The sequence below is a fragment of the Triturus cristatus genome, chromosome 4_1 (genome assembly GCF_964204655.1).
Source record: "Triturus cristatus chromosome 4_1, aTriCri1.1, whole genome shotgun sequence".
Classification (NCBI taxonomy): domain Eukaryota; kingdom Metazoa; phylum Chordata; class Amphibia; order Caudata; family Salamandridae; genus Triturus; species Triturus cristatus.
Window position 1 is genome coordinate 6,607,192 of NC_140585.1, and position 15,972 is coordinate 6,623,163.

General features: G+C 45.8%; 1 protein-coding gene across 1 annotated transcript in view; it reads left to right on the forward strand.

The window, feature by feature from the left end:
- LOC146839268 (alpha-tectorin-like) overlaps positions 1-15,972 on the forward strand; it is a 275,007-nt gene that overhangs the window by 83,252 nt on the left and 175,783 nt on the right. The window contains exon 5 of the mRNA XM_085650330.1: positions 14,009-14,047. Coding sequence (XP_085506456.1) covers positions 14,009-14,047 — 39 coding nt within the window. The remainder of the gene's footprint in view (positions 1-14,008; positions 14,048-15,972) is intronic.

Here is a 15,972-nt window from a genome sequence, read left to right on the forward strand (position 1 = left end):
CCACAGGAAGGGCCATTAGCAGTAGAATTGATTCCCCATTACTACTCAAGAGGCCACCATGATATACTTACCCGTAGTGCAATATTAAAACTAGCTAGCTCAATCGAAACATTAAAGTTTCTTAATATAAATCATTTTGACAGTGTAAAATTCAAACCGGACACAGAAGTAAAAGGAAAAAAAATTACTGTGGTAACTTGGCGCAACCCAAAGATTGCAATGGAAGTCTGGCGCCACAGGGATCTCTTCTCAAAATGGGGACTCGAAATAAAAATAATGGAAAAAGAATGGTCCCTTATGCCCAACAGCAAAAGCCAGAACGACTACAGCCAGCGGGTTGCTCCCGGGGGCTACAGGCTCTGCTGACAGCGCCCTGGAGAGCTTGTCCAACTTATGCATCACCCATTGTGCCCCATCTGGAGCCGCCGGTCAAAAAAGACAGGTTTCCATCCCGACAGCTTGAGGTGCTGCAACCTCAAAGAGTGAGGCATGAGTAAGTGACCCCGCACCCCAGGAAAAAATCTATTTAAAACTCCGCTCTTGGAATATCAATGGCTTCGGCAGTAAGATGCAGGAGATCGACTCACAACCTTCCTCTAAGAATTTGACATCTTGTTATTCCAGGAAACCTGGGCTATTGCACAAACGCCAATTACTCGCTTTAAAGAGTTTCACCAAAAAGCCAGCAAGGGAAAAAAATCAGGCAGAGTGTCCGGCGGACAATCAACTTACCTCGCCACCGATTTACAGTGGAAATCTGATTCGATTGACCTAGGTCAAACCTGTAGCCAGTGCACCAAAATTTCCTCACCGCAAGATCCTAACAGAGAATCTTTGCGTAAATTCAAGAAAGACTCATTATTGATTTGTAACGTGTACATTCACCCGACATCAAAGAAGAAACTAGAGAAAATCGAGTCCCTAATATCCCTATTAAAATCGCTGCAATTTACTTACCCGCAATATTTCAAGAAATCCAACTTAATTCTAATCACAATTCATCTCAGAGAGGGAGCTGCTGGCTTCGTACTCACGCAGCACGCTAGAAGTTGCGATCATTTGTAGACTGTACGCATGATAGCATTGTGTTTTTTAAAAATTAATTGTTGATGCACGCGAATATTACGCTTTTAGAATTTGATGACTTCTGTCTAAATATCGGGGGGCATTGATTTTAACACTGTGATTTTGCGGGGCACATTGTTGGTAACTTGCACAGGGGTCTCTCCGGTCCACCACGGTCCTGTTTATGACCGATTGAATGGAGAGAGGTTAACCCACAACCAGAGGGACACGATGCGGGCGCCATTTTGGGCGGTTAGCGCTCTGGTGATCCACCGCTGAGTCATTTAAATTCACATCACTCGCGGGTGCGCCTAAGGCAAGCCCGTCTGCGCCCGTCTGCGAAAGAACGCTGCCAGCTGACAGAAAATTCTGCCCTCCCATGCACCCACAATAATGTCGCCCCGAATCTATTCAAGGGAGGAGCTGTTGGAGGTAGGGACAAATAGGTTTAGCTCGGAATGTGAAGGTAGGTTTTGCCTGGATACTGGAGCATTTATAAGCTGCTGCCCCTGTTGCAAATGGGCAGTAAGTCAACCCCAGAAAGTAGCTGGCCTTTCGAACAAAAATCTGCCTCCATGGCCGCAAACTGTCACAAATACGACCCCTAAGGAAGACTTAAATAAAGATAAGACGTCAGATGTCATTTTTCAAGGGCTATACATTAATGCTAGGTCCATATCTAAGCACGCCACGGAAGTCTGGGATCTTTTAGATGATCAAAAACCTGCCATCTGTTTTTTTACTGAGACGCGGCTACACACACATTCCTCTCCCTCTCTAGCTATCGCCTTTCCATCAGATTATACGGTAGTAAGGCTGGACAGAACTTGGAAAAGGGGTGGAGGGTTGGCTATAGCGACTCGTCCCACCTTAAATATAAAAGTTCTGGACCCAATATCATCTCCCAGTATGGAGTTGATGATTATATCTATTGAACCTGCCCAGGGCCATAAAGTAATAGGAGCAGTAGTGTATCATCCTCCGGGGGAAAATAAGAAGGCCTTTTGTCCCCAACACTTGCCCCATATGTTGTGCAAACAGAATATTTCTTTCTTTTAGGAGATTTCAATTTTCACTTTGACATGGATTCTAATACTGACACTGCTGACCTGCTGGCAGCTATGGAATCGTTAGACCTTTTGCCTAAAGTAGTTTTTCCAACACACTTCGCAGGCCATACGCTTGATACAATTTTTACCAATATCCCCAGTTTGAGCATAGAACCACCTCAAGTAGTAAGTTGGTCGGACCATAGGGCCCTTAGCTTCTCTTTTTTGGCTCCTAAAGGTTCGGGCAAACCGCAAGGGCGGAAAGTCACTCGTAGACAATGGAGGAAAATAACACCAAAGACGTATAGTACAGTATTCTCTCCTCCAATGTTCAATGAATGCCATGGCATCAACGTAGCTTTATGTAAACTGGAGTCAGAGATAATAATGGCTTTTGACAAGATCGCCCGAGTAAAACAGCTACAATCTATGAGAGATCGAGTCCGGCTCCCATGTATTCCGATAGCTTAAAGACGGAGAAAGCTGCGTGCAGGGTAAAGGAACGAAAATGGAGGAAAACAAAATCTGAGGAAGACAGACTGGCCTACAATACAGCACATAGGATGTACCTCAAGAACTGTAATACAGCGAGACCAACTTTCCTAGCCACTCGTATCGAGGAGGCAAAGAGCTCATCAAAAGAACTTTTTAGGATTCTTAAGGAGTTTACTACTCCTAGAGTAGGCAATTCTACCTGCCCCCCACACAGGAATTCTGCGATAAGCTCGCTATGCATTTTAAAATCAAGATAGACAATATCTATGACTCTTTCGAGCAGGTATCGGATAATAGGGAAAAAATGCTAAACACAGATAACCCCTCCCTATTGAGACTGGAGACCTTTGCAACCATCACTAGGGAGCAGGTGCTACCACTTCTGAAACACATCAAGTCAGGGTCCCTGTCTGATATAGCCCCCCCTCACATGTTATCTAACTTAGCAATGGAGCTAGTAAATCCAATAACTGAAATTTGTAACCTATCTTTAGTAACCTCCTCTTTTCCGTCTAGATGGAAAAAAGCTTTTATTAAACCCCTGCCCAAGAAACCATCTGCAGAATGTGCCGATTTACATAATTACAGACCTATCCCGCTCCTCCCGGGCTGCTCTAAAATAATGGAAACTCTGATCAATCGCCAACTTTCAGATTATCAGGAACAGCATGACCTCTTGGTCTCCTCGCAGTCGGGCTTCCGTGCTGGTTACAGCGCGGAGTCCGCTCTGGTGGAGGAAACGGATACTATCAGGCTGCTGCTGGACGAAGGGACCCCGGCAGTGCTGGTCCTTCTTGATCTGTCGGCGCCTTTGACGCCATCTCTCACTGAATTCTGTTGGATAGACTGCGAGAGATCGGTGTCACTGGGATGGCATTAGAGTGGTTGCGGTGTTTCCTATCGGACAGATCTCAATGTGTACAACTGGACACATTTATCTCCCAGACTACAGTGGTGGATAAGGGGCTTCCTCAGGGCTCCATTTTAAGTCCCACCCTGTTCAACAGCTATGTGGCGTCTCTGGCCACCATTATAAAATCTTGTGGATTCCAAACCATCTCCTATGCGGACGACACGCAGGTGATAGTCCCCATAGAGAAGGACCCCACGGTGACCAGAGACAGATTTAAGTTCTGTATGATGAAAATAGCCACATGGATGAAAAACAACTACCTGCAACTTAATTCCAACAAAACTGAGATCTTATTGTTTGGTAAAGCGGAGGATTTGTGGACAGATAAGTGGTGGCCTGAGGAACTAGGATTACCCCCCTCCCCCCAAAAATGGGTAAAATATCTGGGCATTTTAATCGATAATAACTTATCCATGGAAGAACATGTTAAAACCCTATCAAGTAAATGTTTTGGACTGATGCGCACTTTAAAAAAGGTCTTTCCGTGGATTCCTCTCTCCGCTAGAAGGGTTCTGATTCAGGCACTGCTAGTCAGCAGACTGGATCGCGGGAATGCTCTTCTAGTGGGGTTGAGGGAGGACTTGCTTTCTAGGCTACAAGTCGTTCAAAACACGGCTGCCCGCCTAGCTTTAAATAAACCCTCACTTACGCCATCCTTACCTCTACTAAGAGAGCTACATTGGCTGCCTATAAGGAAAAGGGCACTTTTCAAACTTTTGTGCCTAGTTTTTAAAGCACTTTTTGGACAAGGACCTAAATACCTTACCAAGAAATTGGAATGGTATACTCCGGCACGACATTTAAGATCCAGTAGCCAAAAGCTTCTCCAAACGCCGAGAATTAAAAAAGTTAAGATAGGAGGCCGTGCCTTTTCCCATTTGGGTCCCAAATACTGGAATGCGCTGCCTCTAGATCTGTGTTCATGCCCCACCCTGACTATTTTTAAGAAGCACCTAAAGCCTGGTTATTCAACTGATACTCTCTGCTTTTAGACGCCTGCCTCCCAAGCGCCGAGAGATCCCCTTGGGGATGATTTGTGCGCCATATAAATAATAATAATAATACAAATAATAATAATAATTGATCGCCATGGCAAATCTTGCGTCTCATCTTTATCCAACATAAGGATGTTTACCTTAAATGGCTGTTTACTCCAAGATCAACTGGCGGTACCGACCAGAACATCAACGCATGCTAACTCTGTTTTAGATTACACAACAGTTGACACGGAGCTCCTCCTAATGACCATCAGTTATCAAAATACCCCCGATTAGAAAGTGACCACAGTCCCCAGCTTATTGAAATTCTCATTTATCCACCAAGTGCGCTGCCAGAAATGACCTGCTGGAAGTCCCAAGCCCCTACAACTTAAAAAGGCAAAAACGTACACAAATTGCATAAAAAAGCTGATGGCAACCGAGCCAGCCACACACCGGCAGGCTTCATGGCAAATTTGGGAAAACACGACCACAACTCTCATCTCCAATACGCAACACGAAACAGAACCAGGGTAGAAATACCTGAGCTCGTCAACTCATTAATATGGAAAAAAGGATGCTCCACAGGGAGATAAGAAGACTTCGGAGAAATGCATTAACAACCGGCGAAAATGTGAATCTTCTAATCAACCGGTTAAGGCTTCAATACAAAAAGGAAGAATGGACAGAAAAGAAATCTGGTTAAAGCTGTTGCAAACAAGCAAATCAAACAACAACAAGAAGTTCTGGGCAGAAATAAATAGCAGAGCATATGGCTCTTTTCGTCACCACAACGCAAACATTCCCGAGGCCGATTGGATCGCACACCTGAATAAGACCGACAAACACACACCAGCAGACGTACGTCATCAAACTCTGAATCAACTGAAATGCGAGCCTTCAGAAAACCTGTCCGAAGGAAATCCGATTAAAATAAACCAGGTTGAGAAAGCCCTAGCAGAGCCCCAGGCCCAAATGGCCTTTCGAACGCACCACTTAAGTCCGACCAACACCCTTGGGGCAATTTCTTCACTCCGCTGTTTAACCACCCGTTTCAATGAAACAGCATACCAGCATCATGGAGGGGCAGCATACTACACCCGCTATTCAAAGTTGGCAGCAGATCAGACCCGGCAAACTACAGAGTAATCACCCTCATTGATGTAGAAGCCAAAGTGTATGACCGGAATCTTCTCGCAGATCTCAAAGATTGGGTCACTTCCAACAAGATCCTCCCAATCGCACAAACAGACTTCAGGCACAGCACAATGACCAACCTCCGGCCTTGAATCTCTTTGCTGAAAAAGCGCAACAAAAGTCCACCAAATTGTACACTTGTTTCGTGAACCGGAAAGCAGCATTCAACATGGTACCCAGAGAGCTCCTATAGCAAAAGATGGAAACATGGGGCATCCCGCCAACTTTACTAAAAGCCATAAAAAACCTGTACTCAGCCACTTGGGTACAGGTAGAGCCAGGAAATGGAGAGAGAACCACAGCGAAGATACCAATGCACAGAGTCCTAAAGCAAGGGTGTTTGCTAACCCCCAGCTCATTCAACATCTCTACTGCAGATCTAGACACTGGGTCGACAAAAGTCCAAAGTGACCCCCCAAAGCTAGCAAATCACCGAGTTAGAAGTCTGCAATCGCTGACGAGATTGTCCTATGCAGCCAGACCCCGATAGGGCCTCCGCGTTGGATCACAAAACTGTTGGAATGCACAGAGGCGCTTGGTTTATCGCTTAATTACAACAAAACAAAGGTCATCTGCTTCTCTGCAAACTCCAGCGCCCACAACAAAAAATACGAATGGCTCACAGCAGAGAACAGCATAGAGCAGACCGGCTCATACAGATATCTGGGAGTGGTGATAGACCCCAGATTCACACTCACAGACCATCCAATCAGTAGCTGAGCCCAGGTGAACAAACTGCATGTTGCACTAAACACACTAAGAGTGACGTTAATGTGCCCGTCTGATTCCCATCTTCTGCAAGTAATTGCTGCTAAGTTTCTCCCAACGCTTACCTACGGCTCCGAACTATTTAAAGGCAAAGATGCACATTTTTGGAATTTACAACAATCTTGTAATTTTGCTCTTTACCTCCCAGGCACAGGTTTGATTAAAATTCGGTTTACTCACCAACGTCCGGTAAGGTCAGCAGCAATACTTAAAGTGTGCTGGAAGATGAGAGCAGCCCAGGAAGAATCCTTGTTAGGTCTCTGCTGGATGGAACTAATCAACCAGCCCAAGAGCAAGAAAGATCGGGCTACCACGCTCGAGCAAGCGTTAACCATTCTAAATATGCATGAAGTATTGGCACAAACAACAACTTCCCAGGATAACAAATAATGGTAAATACTGCTGCTAAGCACAAAGCCTGGGTACTGGATAAAGCAATGCTCGAAAAGAAGAAATGTGGATGGATGGTTTTATCCTCGTATGGGGTCCGGTCGTCGCAGCCGTACCTTGTACACCACATATCCCCAACACTACCGCACTTACTGCTCTTGATTCGACTGGGAGACTTTTGCTCAAAAGATCAAGTTCCAACATGGAGAAAGACATGGCCACTAGTCTGTGCCATCTCTGCGGACATGCGGAAGAGTCAGTCTTACATTTCTTGTGCATCTGCCCAGCCGTCAACACATGGAGACGACACTTTTTACTTACAGCCATCCACTTCTTCGGATACGAACATGCCGACTCACCATAATAGCATTACTAAACAGCCAGTCGCTACAGCTTGCATGCAGGACAACACATGTTTTGCAACAAGTCAGCAAACTGTTACAGACAACATCAAACCCACTTTGCTGACTTCAGACCCAAGTCTTGCGGCTGCCCTACCCTATACTGCAAAGTGCAAACCCATAATCCTTGAAAAAGAGGACAGCGGACATCTGGCACTTTTTGTACACAGACCCAACTCGACTGCGTCAGATGAAATGATGCTCCACTCCTACCTTTAAGATCATTACATGACTCTGCATTCTCGCATATCAATTTGAATCTTGCGGCAGCCGCAATCGGCACGGCACAGGTTTACGAATAATGGGAATGGAGGACCGCGAATACTCGGCGTGCACTTGTACATAGTTTGTTTTTCCACTGATTTTAGATGCATATTTTATTAGCAGGGATGCTTTTAAAACCAAAAAGGCAATTTTTGCACATGAACCTCTAGCCCAGTGGTAGCCCCAAATTGAACAAAGCATCCGTATAATCAACATGAATGAAGCTAGCAAACACTTTCCACATTTTGGACACACGTGTGTCGTCCTTGTTGTACCTTCTGCTCAGCCAGTGGGAGTGTGGATGGAATGTCGGATGTCTGTGAGTGTCCGTTGGGTATGGGCTGAGCTGCAGGGTGGCTGCTCCTGGTGGCGTTCCTCGTTTCTCCTTGTAACAGTCCTATTTTAAGAAGGTCGAACAAATGAGCCATGTTGCACATCAAACCCTTGTCTAGATAGCCACAGATGGCACAGAGTCCGTTCATAGTCACCTAAAGCCACGACAGTGGCGATTCCAGATCTTTTTACATACAGAACGCACTTCACTGCTTTAGACGTAACATGGATAACACTTCATTCGAGATTTTGACCAAACAATATTTTAGTATTGGCCCAGACAATATTATAAGTTATTTTAAACTTTGCAATGGCGAGGAAAACCACCGCATAAGGAAATATTGCTACATGCGATGTCAAGGAAGCGCACTGTCAAAGTGTAAATAGGTGCGTTGTCATATGTGGCGTATTTTATGCTCAAATTGTAATGATTTTAATTAACTACACAATCAAGTTGTTTCTGTGACGGTGAGAGCTTGGAGATATTCTTATAGGAGCACTTCTCATTTACTACAAAAAAGGGTTTAAGACAGTCTTTTTCAAAGCAATCCAAACTTCAATCAATCAATCAATCAATCCACTTATAAAGCGCACTACATACCTGTTAGGGTCTCAAGGCGCTGCGGGGGGGGCGAGGGATGCTGCTACTGATCGATGAGGAGACGACGTTGACCTGCTTAGTCATGGAGAGGGTGGCGTCGAGGATGACCCCTGGGTTGCGTGCATGGTCGGTGGGTGTCGGTGCTGTTCCCAGTGTTGTCGGCCACCAGGAGTCTTCCCAGACTGAGGGGGTGGGGCCGAGGATGAGGACCTCCGTCTTGTAGAGCACCAGTGAAATGCAGCTTCCGGCTTCATCAAGCTCGACCTTGCAAAGCGACTAAATAAAAATCTGCAAATCTTCACCCAGACTTACAATTACAAAGAATCCAGCGGCAAATCCTGGTTGGTGTAAATCACTTATCACATAGGAACATACACACCAATGGCCCCTGAGAGCTCCCACATTGTGTTTTGAAGACCGCTCCAGCGCTGACCAGGGATGTCCTGCACGGTTCTCCAGTTTGCTTTTGCCTGCTGCTCTAAACAGTTGTCAGTGTGTACATAATGCTGACCTCACCCAGTCATCAGCCGTTGCTGTGCTGTCCATGTGGGACCACTGGAACGGACTTCGCCCTTTTTAAAATGTCCATCTAATTTTACTTCAGTGGGATGTATTTCCTTTTTGCCTAAAATTGAAGACCTTCTTTTTATTCTTTTTATTCTTTTTTTTTCTTTTTTCATCTTTTTTCTTTTACTTAATCTGGGACTGTTTTTAAATGTTTCCCTTTTATGTTTGTTTTCCAACACATATTTGTTTTGTTTATTTCAGCTGAACCTTTTTCCTTTTTCGGGTAACATTTGTACTCCTTGTCTGATTTGTCTAATTTTGTTATGTTTTCCTAGTCTCTGACTCAATCTTGCTGTGCATCCTTGCGTTCTTTATTTATTTAAGTGTGTTCTTGTTTTGTTGCATTGTTACCAAGCCAAGCAACATGTCATGCTATTGTGGGGGCTCTTGCACCCCTTATATATTACACCTCAAATCTACGCTCAGGAATTGGGTGGATCTCCGAGAGTGATAACATCGAATTGTGAGGCAATGTGCCTGTAAGACATAATTCAAGCAGAATTTCACAGTTAATAAGAAAAAGGACTGACTCAATAAGTGAGTTCTAGAGCAGAATTTTGAAGAACCATGAAGGGTTATTACAAAAATATAAATGTACGGTTCAAAGGTTGTAGATGCACACGCAGCAATCCGTGCATGAAGCTCTCGGTACATGGAGAGAATACAGAGTAAGCAAAATCAATAATATGCGAAGTGTCCAATGTGGAACAAAATCCGTAAGAAGTCGGGCAGCATCCCTAGCGGATCAGGAAGGGCTCCAAAAGGTCCCGACTCACCTCAATTCCTGGTTTTTATACCGCCATTTTCTCCATCAAACCTGCAAAACCATCACAGAGGGCACAAAGGATCCATTTTCAATAAATCGCACTACAGGGATATAAATCGTTCCAAGTCCTATTGCCTCAGCACTTACCCAGTACATGAAGATTGATCCAGCCCCTGGGACCTAATGCCATCCAGAGGTGTCAGAACAAACTCGTTACATAAGCGACAGTCCACCGCTGTGAGTGAATGGACGCCGCCTGCAAGCGAGAGGTCCTCGAACATGATCCACTTGAGCTTCTCCAGCAAGCCTTCGAGGAGCGTCTCATTCAGAAAAAAATGATGTCTTGTTCAACTACCGGCATCAGAAATATTAACAATTAATAACCATGATTCTCTGACGTCCATGATGCTGTGACGTCCATGATGCTGTGACGGCCATTGATGCTGTGACGTCCATGATGCTGTGACATCCATGATGCTGTGACGGCCATTGATGCTGTGACGTCCATGATGCTGTGACGTCCATGATGCTGTGATGGCCATTGATGCTGTGACATCCATGATGCTCTGACGTCCATGATGCTGTGACGGCCATTGTTGCTGTGACGTCCATGATGCTGTGACGGCCATTGATGCTGTGACGGCCATTGATGCTGTGACGTCCATGATGCTGTGATGGCCATTGATGCTCTGACGTCCATGATGCTCTGACGTCCATGATGCTGTGACGGCCATTGATGCTGTGACGTCCATGATGCTGTGACGTCCATGATGCTGTTACGTCTATGATGCTGTGACGTCCATGATGCTGTGACGGCCATTGATGCTGTGACGTCCATGATGCTCTGACATCCATGATGCTCTGACGTCCATGATGCTGTGACCTCCATGAAGCTGTGACGTCCATGATGGAGTGAAGTCCATTATACTGTGACGTCCATGAGGCCGCTACATCCATGATGCTGTGACATCTATGATGGAGTGACATCCATAAAGCTGTGACCTCCATGATGCTGTAACGTCCATAATGATGTGACGTCCATGATGCTGTGACGTCCATGATGCTGTGACGTCCATGATGCTGTGACATCTATGATGGAATGACGTCCATGATGCTGTGACGTCCATGATGCTGTGACCTCCATGATAATGTGACGTCCATGATGCTGTGACGTCCTTGATGCTGTGACCTCCATGATGCTCTGATGTCCATAATGCTGTGACATCTATGATGCTGTGATGTCCATTGTCCATTGTGAGCGTCATTACCAAGACTCAAATCCAGTTCCCCGATCCGAGGTCGAGCGCCCTAGCCGTTAGGCCAACTCCTCTCGTAAGGCCGTTAGGCCAGCTCCTCTCCATGATGCTGTGACCTCCATGATTCTGTGGTGTTCATGATGCTGTGATGTCCATGATGCTGTGACCGCCACGATGCTGTGACTTCCATGATGCTGTGACCTACATGATGCTGTGACATCTATAATGGAGTAACGTCCATGATGCTGTGATGTCCATGATGCTGTGATGTCCAAGAAGCTGTGACGTCCATGATGCTGTGACGTCCATGATGCTGTGACATTCATGATGCTGTGACATTCATGATGGAGTGATGTCCATGATGCTGTGATGTCCATGATGCTGTGACGTCCATGATGCTCTGACGTCCATGATGCTGTGACATCTATGATGGAGTGACGTCCATGATGCTGTGACGCCCATGATGCTGTGACACCCATGATGCTGTGACGTCCATGATGCTCTGGTGTTCATGGTGCTGTGACCTTCATGATGCTGTGACGTCCATGATGCTGTGACGTCCATGATACTGTGACGTCCATGATGCTGTGACCTCCATGATACTGTGACGTCCATGATGCTGTGACCTCCATGATGCTGTGATGTCCATGATGTTGTGACGTTCAAGATGCTGTGACAACTATAATGTAATGACGTCCATGATGCTGTGACCTCCATGAAACTGTGAAGTTCATGATGAAGTGAAGTTCATTATGCTGTGATGTCCATGATGCCGCTACGTCCATGATGCTGTGACATCTATGATGGAGTGACGTCCATGATGCTGTGACATCCTTTTTTAACAACATGTTGTCGGGGCCCAATGAAGGCTAGTTAGCTTGAGCCAGGTAAGCACACTTCAGAATGTTGTAGCAAAGTCATCTCAAGTGCATTGATGCCATATTAACATATAACTCAATCAATCAATCAATCAGGGGTTTATATAGCGCGCTAATCACCCGTGAGGGTCTGAAGGCACTGGGGGTGGGGGGAGCGGCTCCAGATCAGTCGAAGAGCCAGGTGTGACTCTGAATTCAAGCAGAGTTGAATAGTCCCTGTGGCTCTCATTCTGAGTGGTGGATCCCACCCGGAGCAGTGGTAGAGTTCTGCCAACAGCAACTACTTTGGACCTGATAATTCCAGGCTCAGCGACACTGGACCTGTCTTCGCAGCCTCAAGGCAGGGGCTGCAGTCAGCTGCGAGCACAGCCGCCATCGGACCCCTGCAGCAGCATGGAAGGAAAAGAGATGACTCGCCCCAAGGGGCTGAGCATCACCCACTCCCACCGGCCATCGCGCTTGACTATAGCGAGCTGTAACTCCATAACAGACTTCGGCTGGTTCACAACGCCGCGGCCTGACTAGTTCTGGGCCGAGCATGGCACAAACATGTTTCCAACCATCTAGTAGATGTGCATTGGCTTCCTGTCTCCATTAGGAGTGTCTGTGAAAGCCAATGGGCCCGATTCACAAAGGTAAAATGAGACGAAAGTCTAACATTACGAATTCCGCTATTCACAAAGGGCATTTACTACTTTTCAAAGCCCTGTGTGAACACCGAAAGTCGTGAAGTTCAGCTGTTGGTATTCACAAAGGGCATTTAAGAGTAGTGCCCTTTGTGAATACCAAAAGTCGTAAATTTAGACTTTCATCTCAGTTTACCTTTGTGAATCGGGCCTGATGTATAAGACATAAAGTCTTTGGCCTGGATTCACAAACATTTCACGCCAAATCTCAGCCAGTGAAGTTGGTGCGCTGCGTTGCGTGAAAGGGAGAGAGCAAAACAGTGCCACATCTTCACACAAATGGTGCAGTTCAGCTCTCTCCCTGCACTCGTGCAAGGGTGTCTGTGTTATGGTCAGGATACTTTTTGTGCAGGAAAGAGCACCTTCCTGCACAAAGAATATCCTTTTTCCTTCTTGTTATGTGTGCTGGTGAATGCAGCACATGTTAAAAGAAGTAATAAGGAAGAGAAATAGAGATATTTCACCTTGGCACACCTACCTCAGGCGGTCACGCCATCTTAGCACAAACCCATTGACAAGACTCTACACACCTGGGAAGTCAGATGTCTGCAGGAGTGAAGAGATGACACCCAAACTCTCCAAGACAATCCCTCCGCACTTGCTCCTGAAACAGGGGGTGGCAGGAAACCACAAGGTGGAAGTAGCTTTGGAGATGGAGCAAGAAAGGTGATCTCTCGCCTCTGCCCAGGCTGGAAGGTGGGATGTCTGGCTGCGGACTCTGGGAGAACTTGGAGACTGGGGTTGTCTGGCATTGGAAGATGTGTGGCGCAGCGGCCAGGGCGGCTGACTCCGGAACACAGGGGCCCACGATTCGATCCCCCGCGCTGGTGACAGGTTAGCCCAGTGTCATGTGACTCTGGGCAATAGCTCGCTTAATCTTCCCGACGGCCCCCAGCGCCTTGACACCCTTAGGGGTAATTGCTCACGGTTTACAAGTACCAGTTTTTATTTACTTTTTATAGCCTAAACATATGAAGCAACAGTCAACCAGTCAGTGTACCCCTGGACATTCACAATCTATGAATGTAGTGAGTGAGGCTTATCGTGTGCACATAACCACTTGTTAACATGCATTCAACACCCACCCCGAGGTCTGAGTAAAGTCGCATTGCTTCTCCTTTCCATTGATTCATTCTTGTACGTAGAGTATTGTATTGCTCTATTTAACCGTAGAGTCGTTTTACTCGAAACGAGTAATCCACGGAGATGTTCACACAAGGGTAACCCCACTCATCCTTCACTTGTTCACACTATGGAACAATCTGCATACAACTATAGGCAGCCATGTTGCTAGGGAAGGAGTTTATTGTCCAAGGATTCAGTGCACTGACCTTTTATTTCAGGAGTTAACGGTGCTTGTGGGTAGATTCACTCTCAGTTCATTCTTTATGTTTCCTCTCAGGTCGAGGTCTACAGGACGTCCAGGGGGCAGCCAGCGGAGGTAAGCAGCAGATCTTCTCAGGAGAAGAGCCTCGAAGCCAAGCTGAGTCTCGCAGACTGGGCGCGTATTTATAACACCAGACCCAAGATGGCCGCCAAGTCTCGCAAGAGTTGGAAATATCACGGGATTTTGGCTTTGTGCTATCACATGGAAGGAGGTCTTGATACAAGGGGGAGGTCCGGGGGATCATAGCGGTTCTGGGACACCATGATGGGGATACTATGCGGGACCGTACTGAGGCACCAAGATGAGAATAACGGAAAGCGTAGCAAATGACTAGTGAAGAGAAGGGCGTGGTCCATGGGGGCCAAGTCAAGTCAAGAATAACTTTCTTTCGGTTCCATGAACTATAAAAGTTTAACAAATAAAAACATTACAGTTTAAGAAATTTGTAACACCTTTGTAAAACATCACCGGAAATAGAATAAGAAAGAATTCATAAAATTCAGTGATTTAAAATTTCAATACATAAAGTAAAAAAGTTTAGGACAACTTGGTATTACACAGAACGTAAAAAAAGAAAAATTCCAACAGTGTTAATAAGAGCAATGAGCAATTCCGAGAATCTTATTCAGGCTCAAAAGCTCGTAACGCCATGGTAACTTTAATATAATTGGAGATAAATAACAGGAGTAGCCAAAGTGGGCAGAAAGTTAAAACCATCAATATATGTACAGGGGCGGATTTTCCTTTGGGGGCAGAATAAGATAAAGGGCATAGTGCTCTGGTTTGCCGAACTATCACACGGGCAAAGCATGAGCTTATCGCCCACCCTATTTGACGTGGGAATTCCACTAGAAAGTGCAAAGTGCATGAATGAAATCTGGTTAAAAGAAATCTGATCTGTACATTGGCAGTAAAGATTAGATAAAATTGCTTTGGGCCGGGAGGCAAACGTGAGAGGCCCGTCTCCTCGTGTGGCGAGCAGCGCATGTTGGCCCTAGAGTGATGCGCCTCTTTGATAATGGCTTCTGCATTCGTGGGGAGGCTTAAGGATTGTCATAAAAGTGCCCCAGTCCTATCTCTTGGAATTTGTCTCTTACAAATCGGAGCCATGGGATCGTTAAGGCGTTGTCCAGGTTAATACAATCTTTAATTACTTCCCTTAGGAACAATAATTCGTCAACCAGCCACATTTTTGCCCATAAGAGAAGAGGGGCGCCACCCATGCTGTCCTCTATGAACTCTAACCCAAGTTCTTGATGACAAAAGAGTAAAGGGGCGCATCGGGGTCATCAATAACCTTTTTGTAGATTTATTTTCCAAACCTTTTAGTTGGCGGCTCTTGTAGTGACCCCATACCCTTGCCCCATAAGTTGCCACAGACAAACATTTGGCCTTCTAAAGGGTAACCAGCTGTCTCTCAGCCTCGTGCCCTAGTTTGCATGCCCCTCCACGGCCCTACTTGCGTGTTGCGCCCGTGCTGTTATGAGCAGTTCCCAATTCCACTGGTTATTGAATAGGATCCCTGAGTAAGTGAAGTTGTTCAGCTGATCAATTCGTTTGCCCCTAACAGCAACATTCCAGTTTTTGTCGATTTGGGCCCACACACCATGGTGTAAGATTTAATAAAATTGACTTTTAAGTCAAGCAATGACATAAAATCGGTAAAAGCATTCCGCGATTTTTGGAGGCTGTTTGCTGCCACTGCCATTAACACCGTGTCATCCGCCGATGATAGTAGTGGGACATGGTATTCACTGCCATTAACACTGTGTCATCCGCATATGATGGTAGTGGGACAGGGTATTCATTGCCATTAACACTGTGTCATCCGCATATGATGGTAGTGGGACAGGGTATTCATTGCCATTAACACTGTGTCATCCGCATATGATAGTAATGGGACAGGGTATTCACTGCCATTAACACTGTGTGATCCGCATATGATAGTAGTGGGACAGGGTATTCACTGCCATTAACAC